Genomic DNA, 19,925 nt, shown 5'->3' on the forward strand with positions numbered 1-19,925 from the left:
ACTTCATAACAATACAGTTATGAAATAAAGGAAAATGACTGAATTGTATGGAAAAAGTTGAATAATATGGCAGTAAAACTGTTTTCACTGAATGATTCAGAATGAGAACTATACTATAAATTGACATTATCTGAATATGAAAATATGAAATAAAATAATCAAAGTAAGGTGGAAATGCCTGTTTCTGCCTCTGCTCTGTGAATACAGTTCAATCAGCTGATTTACTGAGCTACGTTGGAAAAGCATGCAGACATGTGGTTGCCAGGTAAGTTACTTGGAATGCGATCTACTCATGCTGTCTGATTGTACGTAGCTATGGAACCTTGTTACTGACATATACATAAATAGCGTAAGCAGGTGTTTCTTCGGTATATTTTATATTTCCATAATGGATATGCTTTTTCAGAATAACAGTTTATGTACGGGACAATGTGCTGCCATTTTGGGGGGATGTTGTGTCAAATCTGGCAACTCAGCGGCCGGACCGATGCGGGGATGAGCCGCGGTTAATGGCTGACTGAGAGTTATGGATTAGCGCACGTCCGCCTCCATTAAATGATACACGACGTGTCCGCGTGTGCGGTGAGTTGTTGTGTTTGTGAGTCCGGACATTTGTTTGTGTTTGTGTGCCAATGTGTTCAACCACTCTCTCTCTCTCTCTCTGTGTGTGTGTGTGTGTTAGCATATTAGCCAGGTGATGCTACCAGACTCGTAGCTGAGGTTACCAGTGTGTTTGTCGTTGCTAGGCCGGTCTTGTGGTCTCCTTGTCGGGTTGCCATTTGTATGAGCTAACGTTGACTACCGGAGCCGCTATTTTGACGCGTCGCTGGTCGGGAAGTCAGGGTAAAACGCAGGTTTTTGTGGCATTTTCGGCTTTTTGTGGCTGTCGCTTTTGAACCTGAAATGCCATCATTATGGAGAAGCTAATGGCATTCAGTGATAGGGCTAAATATAGTTAGCTAATTTAGGATGGAGTTTGTTACCTAACGGTGAGAGAAGTCCGAGCTCACGCTTCCACCTGAGAAACTACGAGGAGGTTGTTCATTTGTAAGTTGATTAAAGTTCCTCTAACCACATCACGTCTCATGTGTGTTGTGAAGACGTTTTTACTGACAAAGTCTTTCAAGACCACTTCGTTTTTGACCAGTAGCACAGGTGTTGGCACCTGGACGTACTCTCACAGGCCACTTTGTTAGGTACACCTTACTTGTAACAGGTTTGACCCATTTTTCTTTCAGAGTTGTCTTAATTCCTAGTAAGTCGATTCTCTAAGGTGTTTTAACCCCAACCATTTGTCCGATATTGGGGTCAGTAGATTTAGAAATCACTGCAGCACATGGCTAATCTATTTAGTGTCCAACAGATTTTTTTCTTCTTCTGATACAATTTAAGTTCAATATTTGTGTTACCTAGGAGTGCCTAACTGAACTAAAACGATCTACCTCTAATTTCCCAATGTATGTAAATGTGTGGGGGTTGTGTTAATTTTTAACACGAGACTCCATCATTCTAGCATTCCATGCATGCATTCTCAAATCTAACATTCCATTCCAGTGGCAGTGATTTCTCACAGAGAGTTTGCCTGTTTCTAATGGCCTTGTATTCTTTGAACGCTTCTTTGTACAAATGTGAGTACCAAAAGCCCACAAGTTGTTGTTGTAAAGTGTCCATGGTAATAAAATTTCTTTTGACAAAAAGATTGCAAGCCACAGTCTGCACAGACTCAAACTGTAGGGGTCTGCATAGGGTCCATGCACAAATGCACAGATGACAAAATTTAAGTCACGCGGACCATATCAGACCTCTGAGGACATGTGGAAACAATGACATCGACCTTAGGGCCAGATCACAGTTTCCTGTCCACAGAGGATCACATGGACACCCCCCCCCCCCGAAAATGGGCATAATTGTGTAGTTTATGCTATGTGTACCTCTGTAAACACATGGATGGAAGTTTGTACTGTATTGCTATTGGACTTAAATAGATCTTCCTGTTTGAGCACTGAAAAATGGTGTTGATGCATTTCTATGGTTGCAGTTGTTCTAATCATTGAACGTGTCTTCTCCCGCAGATTCTGATGTGGGCATTTCTACTGCTTAGTTGATCCCGAAAACTGCACTCGGAAGACACAAGGTTACAAAAGGGTGGCAGCAGGTCCTCACCATGTCCAAGAGTAAGAGTTCCGAGACGGTGAAGGTGGTGGTTCGGTGTCGCCCCATGAATGAAAAAGAGCGACATGCCAAGTTTGGAAAAGTGGTTTCTGTCGATGTGAAACTGGGCCAAATTATGGTCAGGAACCCACGGGAAGCTTCGGCTAATGAACTCCCAAAAGTCTTCACCTTTGATTCAGTCTATGACTGCAACTCTAAACAAATAGATCTGTATGATGAAACTTTCAGGCCCTTGGTGGACTCGGTTCTTCTTGGATTCAATGGGACCATCTTTGCCTATGGTCAGACGGGAACCGGGAAGACATACACTATGGAGGGGGTGAGAAACGATCCCGAGAGGAGAGGCGTGATCCCTAACTCCTTTGAGCACATCTTTACACACATTTCACGATCGCAGAATCAGCAGTACCTGGTGAGGGCATCATATCTTGAAATTTACCAAGAGGAGATCAAAGACTTGTTGTCCAAGGACCAGGCCCGTCGTCTTGAGCTGAGGGAGAGGCCTGACACAGGAGTGTATGTTAAAGACCTTTCATCATTTGTCACCAAGAGCGTGTGGGAGATCGAGCATGTCATGAAGGTGGGCAACCAGAATCGTTCTGTGGGTGCCACTAACATGAACGAGCACAGCTCCAGATCTCATGCCATATTTGTCATCACTGTTGAGTGCAGTGAGTTGGGTGTGGATGGGGAGAACCATATCAGAGTTGGCAAACTGAATCTGGTAGATTTAGCCGGCAGTGAAAGGCAGGCAAAGACTGGTGCTCAGGGCGAGAGGCTTAAAGAAGCCACAAAGATCAACCTGTCGCTTTCTGCTCTGGGGAACGTCATATCAGCTCTCGTGGATGGCAGGAGCAGCCACATCCCATACCGAGATTCAAAACTTACCCGTCTGCTGCAGGACTCTCTGGGGGGCAATGCCCGCACTGTCATGGTAGCAAACATTGGCCCAGCTTCCTACAACGTGGAGGAGACCTTGACAACGCTGCGCTACTCCAACAGGGCAAAGAACATCAAGAACAAGCCGCGCATCAATGAGGACCCCAAGGATGCTCTGCTGAGGGAGTTTCAGGAGGAGATCGCCAGGCTCAAGGAACAGCTGGAGAAGCGATCGGGAAAGAAAAAAAAGCGGAGGCAGAGGAGGAGAGGGGGGGAAGGCAGCGATGGTGAGGATCTGGAAGACGGAGAGACGGAGGACGATGAGGAAGATGGAGAAGACAAGGGAGATTACTGGCGGGAACAGCAGGAGAAGCTGGAGAGAGAGAGAAAGGCCATCATGGAGGATCACAGTCTGGTGGCTGAGGACAAGATTCGGCTTCTTAAGGAGAAGGAAAAGAAAATGGAGGACTTGAAGAGGGAGAAGGAGGCCGGAGAGATGCTTGCAGCCAAAGTGAAGGTAAACAAACTCTCTCGCTGTCTAACGGCTGCCTTAAGATGTTACCATAACATTTTAATTTGATTCAACTAATTGATTAGTATATGCTAAAATGTCACAAGTCAATGCACAAAAGTCAATAGACAATGATGGTTTGTTTTTCTGCTAGTGACTTAAAGTAGGGCAGCAACCATTACTAAATTGTCAGTTTGAATTATTTGTGTGTGTGTGTGTGTGTGTGTGTATGTGTATACACATACACATATAGTTCTCTGATTTATTTTTTTGTTGGTTTCTTTGCTCCATATAACAAATAAATAATAAAACTATTTAAAAAACTATATTGAATTATTTTGGTTTGTAGGCAAATCAAGATATTTGAGAACATCGTCATTTTGAGGTTTTATGAAAAACCCTAAATTATAGTGAAATAGAATCCCATGTCCTGTGTGTTTTCATCTGTTGTTTTTCTTCTTCACCCAGGCAATGGAGAGTAAGCTTCTAGTCGGTGGGAAGAACATCGTGGATCACACCAATGAGCAACAGAAAATGCTGGAGCTGAAGAGGCAGGAAATTGCCGAACAGGTACCCAAACCTTTGATAGTTGGACTTCTACCTTTAGTTTGATCTATTTTCTTAAGCCTACAAGTCAAATTTATAGATATCCAAGTGAGTCGATTGAGAGTACAGTCAGAAAATCTCTGGGAAATTCACAGTGAACTTGTAGGTGATTGTCGTACGTACTGAGTTCTCTACCCAGTCTAAGAATGTCTAAGAATGCTGGAAGAAAGCCTGAAGGAAGCCTGAAGGAAACCTGAAGGAAACCCAGGCAGGCACAGGAGGAAACATGCAAACTTCACACAGAAAGTCCCTGAACAACTGACACGTTTCAACCCAAAATGTTCTTACATAACTTAAGTTTTAAAAGTGTGAACTTGTGTTGGTCTGCAGAAACGACGAGAGCGAGAGATGCAACAGCAGATGGACTGTCGTGACGAGGAGACTCTGGAGCTGAAGGAGACCTACAGCTCCTTACAGCAGGAGGTGGACATCAAGACCAAGAAGCTGAAAAAGGTATGGACTGATCAGCTGCAAGTCTTGTGTTGCCTTATTTGTGAGGATTTATGAGTCTAGTAATAAAAGGCTTCACCGTAAAGTAGGTCTGGTACTATTTTAAATCAAACAATTATACGTTCTTGGCTTATTTAGTGTTTTTAGATTTACAATTTAACGAGTGATAAGAAGTCACATTCTAAAGGCTGAATCCTCTAAAAGACCTTGTCATCACACAAACTCTGGCTCCCTCCCTCTCTCTCCCTCTCTCTCTCTCTCTCCTCGCTCCCTCTGTCCCTCAGCTATTTGCCAAGCTGCAGGCAGTGAAGGCAGAAAACCAAGACATCCACGAGGCTCACATCAAAGAACGCCAGGAGCTGGAACAGACCCAGAACGAGCTCACCAGGGAACTCAAACTCAAGTATGGAGTGTGCACAGTATACTGCGTCATCAGCACCAGTATTATTATTATTAATATATATATAATAATAATAATAATAATAAAATTATTATTATTATTATCTATAATGAACGCAGTCTGTCCTGATCCTGAAGGGAGAATGTAGAGTAACAGTAATGGGATTTATGCTGATTCTGTCAAATATAAACCACAAGACACTGGATTTTTTTATTGTTTTTGTTTGAAAAGGAACAGACAATAAAAATGATCCATGTGCATCACACTATACAGACTCATAATGGTTATACAGTCTATTGTACTGGAAAGTTTTACTATTGCATACAGATGTGCTCAGTCAGATGTCTTCATTTTTGTATGTATGTATTCATATAAATATGAAGTAATTTAAGTTTATTCTGCTGATTTATTCTGTGAAAAAATTAGATTTTTATTTTATTTTATTTTTCCATTTAAACCCTGTATTACACCACATGTTTCCTACATTAAAGGAACTGGAAGTTCTTGAACATTAATTACCCATTACAAAATAGATGAAATGTTGTATTGGGAACGAATGAATGTCTGCTGCATAAAAAAGAAAGAGTTGGCTTTTACATCAACCATTAAGATTAATGCAGACGAGAGAGAGTCACAACACTGAGCTGGTTGTTTGTCTTTCAGTGGTCAAATTTATTCAGTTGCATGTGATTGTTTCCATCCGTCTGTCATTATCTGTGTCTGATCGCTCGTCTGCTGTTTATCTTTCAGACATTTGATCATCGAGAACTTTATTCCCTTAGAGGAGAAGAACAAAATAGTCAACAGAGCTTACATCGACGAGGAAGATGAGCACTGGAAAATGAAACCCATCACGCGTCTAGAGGAGTAAGTCGTGGATTATTCATATTCTTTTGTTTTAGAAACAAATCCTTAAGCACAAAATACTGCAATATTTGCTTCTGTCTATTTATGAATGTCCTCCACCAGTTTTGTTTGTTCAGATGATCAAACTTACAGTGGGGGTTCATGTTCAGGTTTTGTGGTTCGTAACAGTAGAATTATTCTATGTTTACTTGTGTTACAGGTAGAATATCATTAGTGTCTGTTAGTGGTGCAACGGATCATCATTGATCCGTGATCCGTTTGGATCAATAGCTTCGGTTCGGCACACACGTGATCCGCGGATTGATTTATGAAAAAAAAAAAAGTTGTGCGCACACAGCGTGGTCATGGCGAGCGGAGGAACGGAGGAGCTTAAACGCCCGGGGCATTTAAATCCCCTGTATGGGAGCCCCTGTATTTTTAACCTTTGTTGACTTTTTTTGATTAATCCTTTAACAACATATCCAAGAGTGTTAATAAAGTAAAGAAAATAAATTCAGGGTTAAGATGTAAGTACACTGAGAAACTCTACCTCATCCCATTAGAAATTCCAGCAGTCTAAAGAATTTAAACAGAGTTTTCTTCTTGCATCAGTTCGGCCAGTGGTTCTCAAACATTTTATACTAAGCACCACCTGAGGACGCTCACACCACAGTTTGAGAACCATGGAGCTAGGCAATTCAGTATCGTGCCCATAACGTAATGTTAGTGTTTGACTGCATTTATAACTTTGTTGGTATGCTATTTTAATTCCTAGTTTAATTTAGTTTTGCACAAAGACATAAATAACAGTCTGTATTAAGTAACTGTAGACAGTAAATTTGTCAGTAAGACATCTGCTTAGTTTTCTCATGATGCATCACTGTCTCTCTCTGTCTCTGTGTGTGTGTGTGTGTCAGTGAACACCAGATGATGACCAGGCCTCTGTCTGCAGTGGGCTACAGGAGGCCCCTGTGTCACCACGCTCACGTGGCCATGATGATGAAGTCGGACATTAGATACAAAGTAAGCTGCACTATCTCTTCACAGGTGACAACAAGACCATAACGATAGATGCATCATCATTCTCTCCAGTACAGTTATGAATAAATGCAGAAAAATCATCATTTTGGATGTCTGTTATTGTTGATGCCATGGAATTGTCTCAAAGTTAAACACCCAATATGAGATTACATTTAAACAAATGATCTCCATGGTGCTTTGCTTTGTTTTCAGCTTTTTCCGTGTCATTTTTGTTCTAAATAAATAGTTTTACGGAGATGTCGCTGACGTCAAACATGACTCATCAGTATGAGAAAAACAAAGGAGGCAAAGGAGTATCATGTCACATGGAATTAGTTCAAACACTTGACTTGACCTTTTTATCGGTTTTATCCACATTTAAAACAACAAACAGCATATGACCATTAATCTTGGTGTAAATGAGGTGATGGACCACTCTGCTCCTGTCTCCTACATGTCAGGCTGAAAACGTCCTGATCCTGGACATGGACCTGCCAACACGGACCACTAAAGACTATCAGGAGCCAGTTATTGCCCCAAAGGTGGCTGCAGCTCTGGAGGACGCTCTCAGGGATGAAGATGAGCTCCAGGTTGACGCCACAGGCTTCCGTGGCGGTTTGGGACCAACTCCGCCCTCCAGTGCCGGCCTCAAGAAACCAAAGTCTGGGTGAGGAAAGCTGTTGCTCTCCACGGCTGTCACAATCACGTCTCTGTCACTTAGAAGTCAAATTTGAAGTTTTAAAACGAATTAAGCTCAGTTTTTAATGGCATTATATCAAAGCACAATGTACATAATCATGGAGGCAGGATGACTTATGATCTTAGTACTTACGTAAGGTAGGTGCATATTAAAGGGTCTTGTGAGTTAATTCAATTAACTCAGTTAATTGAGTTGAGTGGCTCAGTGGTTAAGACTGGTACCCTGTGAGCAAAAGACATCATGGTCGCAAGTTCAACTCCACCCCTGGCTGATTGTACTCAATTCCCTTGTAAGTCTCTTTGGATAAAAGCGTCTGCTAAATGACATGTAATGTAATTTACATTACGTACATGTACAAATTACATGATAATTTACAATTATCATGTCAAGATTTTTTACACATTAATAGAGATAGCTGCTGTCAATGTAAGCCGTCACATTGATATGAAACAAGGGCAACGAAAACTGGACATCATCAGGGCTCCAGACTTCATTTAGCTGCACCAGCACAAAATGTAGGGGCGCCCAAATTTTGTTGTGATTTATTTTGTCATAGTGCCATAAAAGGGAACGTTCATGGTTTATTTCCTCACACCCTGGTCAAGAGTTAAAGACAGAGGGACATGTTAAAGGCTAAGTGTGGTGTGTGATATTTAAGGCTCGAGTGGAGGAGAATCTGCAAAATTTTTGGATTGGCTTTTTATTCCACATGGAAACAGTGTTGTTTGGGGAATCTATGATGTCATAGCACCTCACGGCTTTAGCTTCACCTCTTCTCTTTTCTCTGGTGTCTTCAGCCTGATGCCTGATGCCTACAACTATCTTCTGAAGATGAAAATGTTGATGATTACGTATCAAAATATGAAGGATTCTAAACCTTTTACTTTCTGTCCTTCAGTCGACCAAGAACTGGCAAGAAGTCGAGCACCCCGACGTCCCCCTTCAGCCCGTCCAGTCCAGGGTCTCCTCTGTATCCACAGTCCCGTGGCCTGGTGCACAAGTGACAGCTCAACTGTCACCACCACCGACCTCTCCTGCCCTGCACACCTTTCCACTTTGGCACTCGACTTTGAGAGAAAGGGTTTGGTTTTTTGGTCAAAGTTGTGTTTCAGTTTTGTGGTCTGTTCAGACTACAGAGTCCTGGATTCTGCAAACAAAAAATAGAGAGAACTTTAATACTAATGCTGCTTTGTAGGTTAAACTGTAACCACACCACTATTAGCTGTTGTCACAAGCTTCTCATTTGGAGATTTGAAACCTCCTCAGTACAACAGCAAGGACGGCAGCCACGCATGAAGCCTCGCACACTCTGCACGGCTCTGACCTTTCACTTCACGCGGCGGAAGACGGCGACAATGTCTTAAATTTCACACACACACACACACACACTCACTCAGTTTCACAGTGTTTTTAGTGTAAAGTAACAGAATGATGGTGATGGACGGCAGTTTCTTCCGTGCACTTCTTCTTCTTCTTCATATCTTCCAGGTGTGTGTGTGTGTGTGTGTGTGTGTGTTGGGTGATGGTGTCCGTGCAGCTGTGCTGCTCTGGTCACTCGCACACTGTGTTTGTCTGTCAGTGTGTTGTTGTTATACGGAGTGTGTGTGTGTGTTTCTCTATCACTGTTTTAATATTGAACCTGCGCTGTCTTTTTCTTCCTCTGATAAAAAAAGGTGTGTGTTTTGTGCGTCTTAAAGGAACAGTTCAACATTTTTGCTTGATATCATATCCTTCCATTTGTTGTGAGATAATCAGTTCAACTCTGTTGTGTCTGCGGAGGCCAGAGATAATCAGCTCTGCTTGGCTGTAGTTCACCGGTTGCCTGGCAACCTCGTGGTAACAACAAGGCTCAATGTTGTCTTCATGCTAAGCTAAGCTAATCAACAGATGGTCATACATAAGCGCCTTTTCCCACTGGTTGAAAAACCTCCTACACCTCCGACAGTCAGCAGTCACTCCCGTGTCAAAGGACGTTGCATTAGACAGGTTTTTATTTAAGTGGTAATTTCACCTCTGGTATATGTTTGCAGTCTTGTCATGTAGCATGTAGCATGTAGCATTTAGCTGATGCTGAGTTTGAAAGAGGAACTGAAGTGGGAAACTATAACTGCCGCTGCTTTAGTCGTGCGTTGAGCGTCTGCTCCGCTGCATTGTTTTTTTCTGCAGCGTGTGATGTCGGACTGTGTTGTTAGGAATCTTTCATTATGAAACATATCTGAATATCATTTTCAGTAAAAAGAACAGAATCGTAGGCATAAACAATTGTTGATTTCTTTGAAAGGTTGCTGCCAACTAGTGGTTGGAGGCTTAAATATTGTACCACACAAAACCACTCTGTCTGAAAACTACTGTCAAGAATGTTTTCATATCGATACAAAAACAGTATCACGCCATGAAATATTGCAGTACTACTACTGACAGTGGAAAAGGACGGTTCACCCATGTTTACAAAAACAAACGTGTGTATTTGTGTGCAGACATTAGAGTTAAAGAAAAGATGTTGGACTGTTCCTTTAGCTGTGTATGAGTGTACATGTGCAGCGTGAACAGCCGAACACATTCCACACTGGGCCTCTGTCATAACTTACTGTAATCATCAATAGATGCTGTTCTTCTTGGGGCACATGAGACAGAGGTGGGGAACGAGGAAGGACAGAGCGGCACTTCTTCACTCGGACAGTCGGCGTCAAACGTCCTGAGTGACACACACACACACACACACACACGGAGTCACAGCACAGCTACACGTCCACTGGTCCTGTGCCTCAGATTCATCAGGGTTCATCACGGTGCCTTAACCTGTGCTTCTACATGTAAGGCCTGGTTCACACTGTTCGCTGAGTGTGATTACATGAAACTGACACTGGTCACAGTAGTTTTATTGTTTAGGCTGAATCTGGATACATATTATGTCTTTTCTTGTAGAGATACAGAGTTACTGTCTGAGTAAACAAAAATCACATGTTTCATGTCAGAGATAAATCAGAAAGTCAAGTCCTGGTCATATTTGTGGTGTGGGGAGACGAGCAAGAGTGCTGGTGACACAAGTGAGATGCAGCACAGCAGCGACGCACACACACACACACACACACACACACGCGCACGCTTGCCCCGGTCAGTGTTTTTAGCTCCTCCTCGTCCCACATCATGGATTTTGACCAGCGCTGCACTGCATTGGAAACCACTGATATTCGGCTTCCTGCAATTTAGTTTTGATACATATCGTGAACTTATCAGCTGATGACTTCTCTAATCATTACAAAATGATGTCGATGTTAGTGAAGAAGTGTGTCATCTGCATAGAATATAATAAAAATAATGCAAGGCATTAAACTAGCACGTATAGTGCACCTTGTTAACCTGTATATTTAATTTCTCAGCTTCTTAAATGAGAATGTTTGCTGGTTTCTTTGCTCCGTATAACAAAGAAATCATTAAAAGAGAATTACTAATAAAAACCTTATAGTGCAGCCTTGTCCTGACGTTGTGCTTAGATGGAGAGGCAGAGCGTGTGGTCACAGCTTTAACCACCGCCAGGTTTGTGGCTTAGACGTGTGCTGTGTTTACTCTTCTTCTCAGTACTGTAGTGCACCCACAAACCTCACTTTAAACACGACACTACATCACTGATCACAGAATCCATTCCATTTGCAAACAGGTTAAAAACATAATGTGCAGTGTTCACTTCCATGATTCAGCCTGTCTGTCTGTCTGTCTGTCTGTCTGTTCTCTGTTCCCCACACTCTTTAACTGTGAGGCGAGGGCTGTGTGAGCAGTGTCTTACAGCCCACTGTGACTTAAATACAAGCCTGGGTCAAACAGCAAATCTAAATCAAATACTTGACATGTACAGTAGGCGTGGGTCATCATTCTCCCAACAATCTGCCATTCATGAAATAGTTGCCCTAAGTGTAAAATAACCTCTTAAAATGGCCCCAAAAATCCCTTATAATCACGTTTGTTTTAGATTAAAAGGCCGTACACGTTCTTCAGGTTACATCAGGTTAAATATGACTAAACGTACAGAAGCTTCAACATGTTACGAAAACACGGTGCAAACATTACAACTGGGGACAAAACCACTTTCACTGTGGGTGAAAACTTAGACCCTTTATGAACGTATGAAGGTGTAAACGAGACATTTGCGTTAGAGTCATTTCAAAGACATAAAACTGTGTAACAAATATTCTCCCAAAAAGAATAAAGAGCCTAAACACGACTCAGACAAAATGCTTTTGCTGACTTTTATTTACATTTTTACAGGATTTTTGGATCGTATAGGATTCTAAATTTTTATCAGTCCGATATCCAATATAGTGATTTTGACCAGTATCGCAACAATGCCGATTTCCATCCCTAATCACAATAAGTACGATGTGCGGAGCAGAGGGCTGATGGGAGTGAGTCCTTTATTCTTAATGAACGTTTTATCGTAAATAAGAGTCGCAAATAAAATTGTTATCGTATAAATCCCAAGGTCCTGAAATGACTGTACAGACTGTATTTTCAGGTCATTCTCATATCAACTCACCCCTAATGAAGCCCCGCCCGCTTGTTAAACATTAAAAGTACATAATATTAAAGGCTCCTGCTGTTTGGCCCATGCCTACACACACACACACACACACACACAAACATACATTTATGTTATCTGTGTCCTCAGTCAATTTTGCAGCTGTAAAAACAACAAAAGAAAACATTGAGGAAAAGTCTAACTTATTATAATCTTTCTTTTTTTATAAACAGATGTAGATAAAACATTTTATTCTGTTTTTTTTCTTCCTCTTTAATATAGATTGTTTTATTTTTTGGAGCTTCGTAATTTAATGTTGAAATTTTATTTTTGCCTAATACATGTATTGTCTGCTTTTGTATTCAGCAAGGTACGTGTGTGTGTGTGCGTGTGTGTGTGTGAGAGAGAAACCACAGATTAAAGCACGAGTCGACTGCAGCTTCACGTCACAGCTGAGTATTTACACGTCGACTGTACATTAAAGTTCGTAACCTTTTTAGACTTAAGGCCTGATTGTCGTAACTAACTCTGCGTTGTTTAAAAAACAAAGCCCCGCCGCATGATGTCAGCACGCTTTGATTAATACATGTGGTCGTATGTGTGAGTGTTTCCGTCACTCATAGGAATTTGGTGAATTTGGGAAAAATGTGAAGTTGCGTGTAGATTTTGCGTCTGTATCCCATAGCGACGTCACTGGATCCAAACTTGTCATAACATGTTAAGACGCTGATGCTGGTGTGTGTATTTTACGAGCCGAGCGACGGCTGCCAGTTGCACTTGTGTCCGTGTGTGTGGTCCAAGTCCTTTCACATGTTTAGTTTCTTTTCATTATTAAAGACAATTCAACGAGAACACGACGGTGGTGCTTGTGTCATTTGTTTCTGTCCGAGTCTTTATTTTTATATCTATGATCAACCGTTCTTGAAATATGACAACTTTAAAACATGCTGTTTTCTCCATTTCTCAGAGATTTTGGACGACATACTAAACTATGACATTTTGTCACATTTTTGACGACATACTAAACTATGACATTTTTGTCACATTTTGGACGACATACTAAACTATGACATTTTTGTCACATTTTGGACGACATACTAAACTATGACATTTCTGTCACATTTTGGACGACATACTAAACTATGCCATTTTTGTCACATTTTGGACGACATACTAAACTATGACATTTTTGTCACATTTCGGACGACATACTAAACTATGACATTTTTGTCACATTTTGGACGACATACTATACTATGACATTTTTGTCACATTTTGGACGACATACAAAACTATGACATTTTTGTCACATTTTGGACGACATACTAAACTATGACATTTTTGTCACATTTTGGACGACATACTAAACTATGATATTTTTGTCACATTTTGGACGACATGCTAAACTATGACATTTTTGTCACATTTTGGACGACATACAAAACTATGACATTTTTGTCACATTTTGGACGACATACTAAACTATGACATTTTTGTCACATTTTGGACGACATACTAAACTATGACATTTCTCACATTTTGGACGACATACTAAACTATGACATTTTTGTCACATTTTTGACGACATACTAAACTATGACATTTTTGTCACATTTTGGACGACATACTAAACTATGACATTTTTGTCACATTTTTGACGACATACTAAACTATGACATTTTTGTCACATTTTGGACGACATACTAAACTATGACATTTTTGTCACATTTTGGACGACATACTAAACTATGACATTTCTCACATTTTGGACGACATACTAAACTATGACATTTTTGTCACATTTTGGACGACATACTAAACTATGACATTCTTGTCACATTTTGGACGACATACTAAACTATGACATTTTGTCACATTTTGGACGACATACTTACCTATGACTTTTTTGTCATATATCGTGTTTCTTAAGTAAAATGTATAACTTTAGTAACACTTATTCTAGGTGGCCGAGTGGTCTGTGACACCACCTTTTGGGTGCAAGCCTCCCAAAAGGGACACCGATTCGAATCCCACCCCTGACTGTAACTAAGATATTTTTAGGTGATTTTGGACGACTTACTAACCTATGACTTTTTCGTCAAATTTTGGACGACATACTATACTATGACTTTTTTGTCACATTTTGGACGACATACTAAACTATGACATTTTTGTCACATTTTGGACGACATACTAAACTATGACATTTTGTCACATTTTTGACGACATACTAAACTATGACATTTTTGTCACATTTTGGACGACATACTAAACTATGACATTTTGTCACATTTTGGACGACATACTAAACTATGCCATTTTTGTCACATTTTGGACGACATACTAAACTATGACATTTTTGTCACATTTCGGACGACATACTAAACTATGACATTTTTGTCACATTTTGGACGACATACTATACTATGACATTTTTGTCACATTTTGGACGACATACTAAACTATGACATTTGTCACATTTTGGACGACATACTAAACTATGACATTTTTGTCACATTTTGGACGACATACTAAACTATGACATTTTTGTCACATTTTGGACGACATACTAAACTATGACATTTTTGTCACATTTTGCACGACATACTAAATTATGACATTTTTGTCACATTTTGGACGACATACTAAACTATGACATTTTTGTCACATTTTGGACGACATACTAAACTGACATTTTTCTCACATTTTTGACGACATACTAAACTATGACATTTTTATCACATTTTGTACGACATACTAAACTATGACATTTTTGTCACATTTTGGACGACATACTAAACTATGACATTTTTGTCACATTTTGGACGACATACTAAACTATGACATTCTTGTCACATTTTGGACGACATACTAAACTATGACATTTTGTCACATTTTGGACGACATACTTACCTATGACTTTTTTGTCATATATCGTGTTTCTTAAGTAAAATGTATAACTTTAGTAACACTTATTCTAGGTGGCCGAGTGGTCTGTGACACCACCTTTTGGGTGCAAGCCTCCCAAAAGGGACACCGATTCGAATCCCACCCCTGACTGTAACTAAGATATTTTTAGGTGATTTTGGACGACTTACTAACCTATGACTTTTTCGTCAAATTTTGGACGACATACTATACTATGACTTTTTTGTCACATTTTGGACGACATACTATACTATGACATTTTTGTCACATTTTGGACGACATATTATACTATGACTTTTTTGTCACATTTTGGACGACATACTAACCTATGACTTTTTTGTCATATTTTAGACGACATACTAACCTATGACTTTTTGGTCAAATTTTGGAAGACTTACTAACCTATGACTTTTTGGTCAAATTTTGGACGTCATACTATACTATGACCTTTTGGTCAAATTTTGGACCACATACTAAAGTATGAGTGTTTTGTCTAATCTTGGACGACATACTATACAATGACTTTTTGTCATATATTGTGTTTCTTAAGTAAAATGTATAACTTATCTGTCACTTATTGTAGGTGGCCAAGTGGTCTATGACACTGCCTTTTGGGTGCAAGCCTCCCCAAAGGGACACCGGTTCGAATCCCACCCCTGACTGTAACTAAGATATTTTTAGGTGATTTTGGACGACATACTATACTAAGACTTTTTTGTCACATTTTGGACGACATACTATACTATGACTTTTTTGTCACATTTTGGATGACACTATACTATGACTTTTTTGTCACATTTTGGACGACATACTAACCTATGACTTTTTGGTCAAATTTTGGACGACATACTAACCTATGACTTTTTGGTCAAATTTTGGACGACATACTAACCTATGACTTTTTGGTCAAATTTTGGACGACATACTAACCTATGACTTTTTGGTCAAATTTTGGGCGACATACTAACCTATGACTTTTTTGTTAGATTTTGGACGACATACTATACAATGACTTTTTCGTCACATTTTGGACGACAAACTAACCTATGACTTTTTTGTCAAATTTTTGGCGACATACTAACCTATGACTTTTTGGTCAGATTTTGGACCACATACTAACCTATGACTTTTTTGTCAATTTTTGGACGACAAACTAATCTATGACTTTTTGGTAAAATTTTGGACGACATACTAACCTATGACTTTTTTGTCAAATTTTTGGCAACATACTAACCTATGACTTTTTTGTCACATTTTGGACGACATACTAACCTATGACTTTTTTGTCACATTTTGGACGACATACTAACCTATGACTTTTTTGTCATATTTTAGACGACATACTAACCTATGACTTTTTTGTCATATTTTAGACGACATACTAACCTATGACTTTTTGGTCAAATTTTGGAAGACATACTAACCTATGACTTTTTTGTCAAATTTTGGACGACATACTATACTATGACTTTTTTGTCACATTTTGGATGACATACTATACTATGACTTTTTTATCACATTTTGGACGACATACTAACCTATGACTTTTTTGTCACAATTTGGACGACATACTAACCTATGACTTTTTGGTCAAATTTTGGACGACATACTAACCTATGACTTGTTGGTCAAATTTTGGGCGACATACTAACCTATGACTTTTTTGTTAGATTTTGGACGACATACTATACTATGACTTTTTCGTCACATTTTGGACGACAAACTAATCTATGACTTTTTGGTAAAATTTTGGACGACATACTAACCTATGACTTTTTTGTCAAATTTTTGGCAACACACTAACCTATGACTTTTTGGTCAGATTTTGGAAGACATACTAACCTATGACTTTGTGGTCAAATTTTGGACGTCATACTATACTATGACCTTTTGGTCAAATTTTGGACGACATACTAACCTATGACTTTTTTGTCAAATTTTTGGCGACATACTAACCTATGACTTTTTTGTCACATTTTGGACGACATACTAACATATGACTTTTTGGTCAAATTTTGGAGGACATACTAACCTATGACTTTTTCGTCAAATTTTGGACGACATCCTATACTATGACTTTTTTGTCACATTTTGGACGACATACTAACCTATGACTTGTGGTCAAATTTTGGACGTCATACTATACTATGACTTTTTGGTCAATTTTGGACGACATACTAACCTATGACTTTTTTGGTAAAATTTTGGACGACATACTAACCTATGACTTTTTGGTCAATTTTGGACGACATACTAACCTATGACTTTTTGGTCAAATTTTGGGCGACATAATAACCTATGACTTTTTGGTCAAATTTTGGGCGACATAATAACCAATGACTTTTTTGTTAGATTTTGGAAGACATACTAATCTATGACTTTTTTGTCAAATTTTTGGCGACATACTAACCTATGACTTTGTGGTCAAATTTTGGACGTCATACTATACTATGACTTTTTGGTCAATTTTGGACGACATACTAACCTATGACTTTTTGGTCAAATTTTGGGCGACATAATAACCTATGACTTTTTTGTCACATTTTGGACGACATACTAACCTATGACTTTTTTGTCATATTTTAGACGACATACTAACCTATGACTTTTTTGTCATATTTTAGACGACATACTAACCTATGACTTTTTGGTCAAATTTTGGAAGACATACTAACCTATGACTTTTTTGTCAAATTTTGGACGACATACTATACTATGACTTTTTTGTCACATTTTGGATGACATACTATACTATGACTTTTTTATCACATTTTGGACGACATACTAACCTATGACTTTTTTGTCACAATTTGGACGACATACTAACCTATGACTTTTTGGTCAAATTTTGGACGACATACTAACCTATGACTTGTTGGTCAAATTTTGGGCGACATACTAACCTATGACTTTTTTGTTAGATTTTGGACGACATACTATACTATGACTTTTTCGTCACATTTTGGACGACAAACTAATCTATGACTTTTTGGTAAAATTTTGGACGACATACTAACCTATGACTTTTTTGTCAAATTTTTGGCAACACACTAACCTATGACTTTTTGGTCAGATTTTGGAAGACATACTAACCTATGACTTTGTGGTCAAATTTTGGACGTCATACTATACTATGACCTTTTGGTCAAATTTTGGACGACATACTAACCTATGACTTTTTTGTCAAATTTTTGGCGACATACTAACCTATGACTTTTTTGTCACATTTTGGACGACATACTAACATATGACTTTTTGGTCAAATTTTGGAGGACATACTAACCTATGACTTTTTCGTCAAATTTTGGACGACATCCTATACTATGACTTTTTTGTCACATTTTGGACGACATACTAACCTATGACTTTGTGGTCAAATTTTGGACGTCATACTATACTATGACTTTTTGGTCAATTTTGGACGACATACTAACCTATGACTTTTTTGGTAAAATTTTGGACGACATACTAACCTATGACTTTTTGGTCAATTTTGGACGACATACTAACCTATGACTTTTTGGTCAAATTTTGGGCGACATAATAACCAATGACTTTTTTGTTAGATTTTGGAAGACATACTAATCTATGACTTTTTTGTCAAATTTTTGGCGACATACTAACCTATGACTTTGTGGTCAAATTTTGGACGTCATACTATACTATGACTTTTTGGTCAATTTTGGACGACATACTAACCTATGACTTTTTGGTCAAATTTTGGGCGACATAATAACCTATGACTTTTTTGTTAGATTTTGGACGACATACTTATCTATGACTTTGTGGTCAAATTTTTGGCGACATACTAACATATGACTTTTTCGTCAAATTTTGGACGACATACTATACTATGACTTTTTTGTCACATTTTGGACGACATACTAACCTATGACTTTTTTGTCATATTTTAGACGACATACTAACCTATGACTTTTTGGTCGAATTTTGGACGTCATACTATACTATGACTTTTTTTTCAAATTTTGGACCACATACTATACTATAACCTATTGGTCACATTTTGGACGACATACTAACCTATGACTTTTTGGTCAAATTTTGGACGTCATACTATACTATGACTTTTTTTTCAAATTTTGGACCACATACTATACTCTGACCTTTTGGTCAATTTTTGGACGACATACTAACCTATGACTTTTTGGTCAATATTTGGACGACATACTATACGATGACTTTTTGTCATATATTGTGTTTCTTAAGTAAAATGTATAACTTATATGTCACTCATTGTAGGTGGCCAAGTGGTCTATGACACTACCTTTTGGGTGCAAGCCTCCCCAAAGGGACACCGGTTCGAATCCCACCCCTGACTGTAACTAAGATATTTTTAGGTGATTTTGGAGGACATACTATACTATGACTTTTTTGTCAAATTTTGGACGACATACTATACTATGACTTTTTTGTCACATTTTGGACGACATACTAACCTATGACTTTTTTGTCACATTTTGGACGACATACTAACCTATGACTTTTTGGTCAAATTTTGGACGACATACTAACCTATGACTTTTTTGTCACATTTTGGACGACATACTAACCTATGACTTTTTGGTCAAATTTTGGAAGACATACTAACCTATGACTTTTTGGTCGAATTTTGGACATCATACTATACTAGGACTTTTTTTTCAAATTTTGGACCACATACTATACTATGACCTTTTGGTCACATTTTGGACGACATACCAACCTATGACTTTTTGGTCAAATTTTGGACGTCATACTATACTATGACTTTTTTTTCAAATTTTGGACCACATACTATACTCTGACCTTTTGGTCAATTTTTGGACGACATACTAACCTATGACTTTTTGGTCAATATTTGGACATCATACTATACTATGACCTTTTGGTCAAATTTTGG

General features: G+C 38.8%; 1 protein-coding gene across 1 annotated transcript; it reads left to right on the top strand.

Annotated features, from left to right (window-relative positions):
* The first annotated feature begins 448 nt into the window (after positions 1-448).
* Positions 449-9,088, top strand: kif3b (kinesin family member 3B). Its single transcript, XM_058642472.1, has 9 exons — positions 449-582; positions 2,073-3,568; positions 4,031-4,132; positions 4,499-4,621; positions 4,903-5,021; positions 5,769-5,885; positions 6,782-6,887; positions 7,346-7,551; positions 8,483-9,088. Exons 2-9 carry the CDS (start codon positions 2,165-2,167, stop codon positions 8,586-8,588), a joined length of 2,283 nt encoding a protein of 760 aa, XP_058498455.1. The 5' UTR covers positions 449-582; positions 2,073-2,164; the 3' UTR covers positions 8,589-9,088.
* The last annotated feature ends 10,837 nt before the right edge of the window (positions 9,089-19,925 follow it).

Source organism: Solea solea, chromosome 11 (genome assembly GCF_958295425.1).
Source record: "Solea solea chromosome 11, fSolSol10.1, whole genome shotgun sequence".
NCBI classification, from domain to species: domain Eukaryota; kingdom Metazoa; phylum Chordata; class Actinopteri; order Pleuronectiformes; family Soleidae; genus Solea; species Solea solea.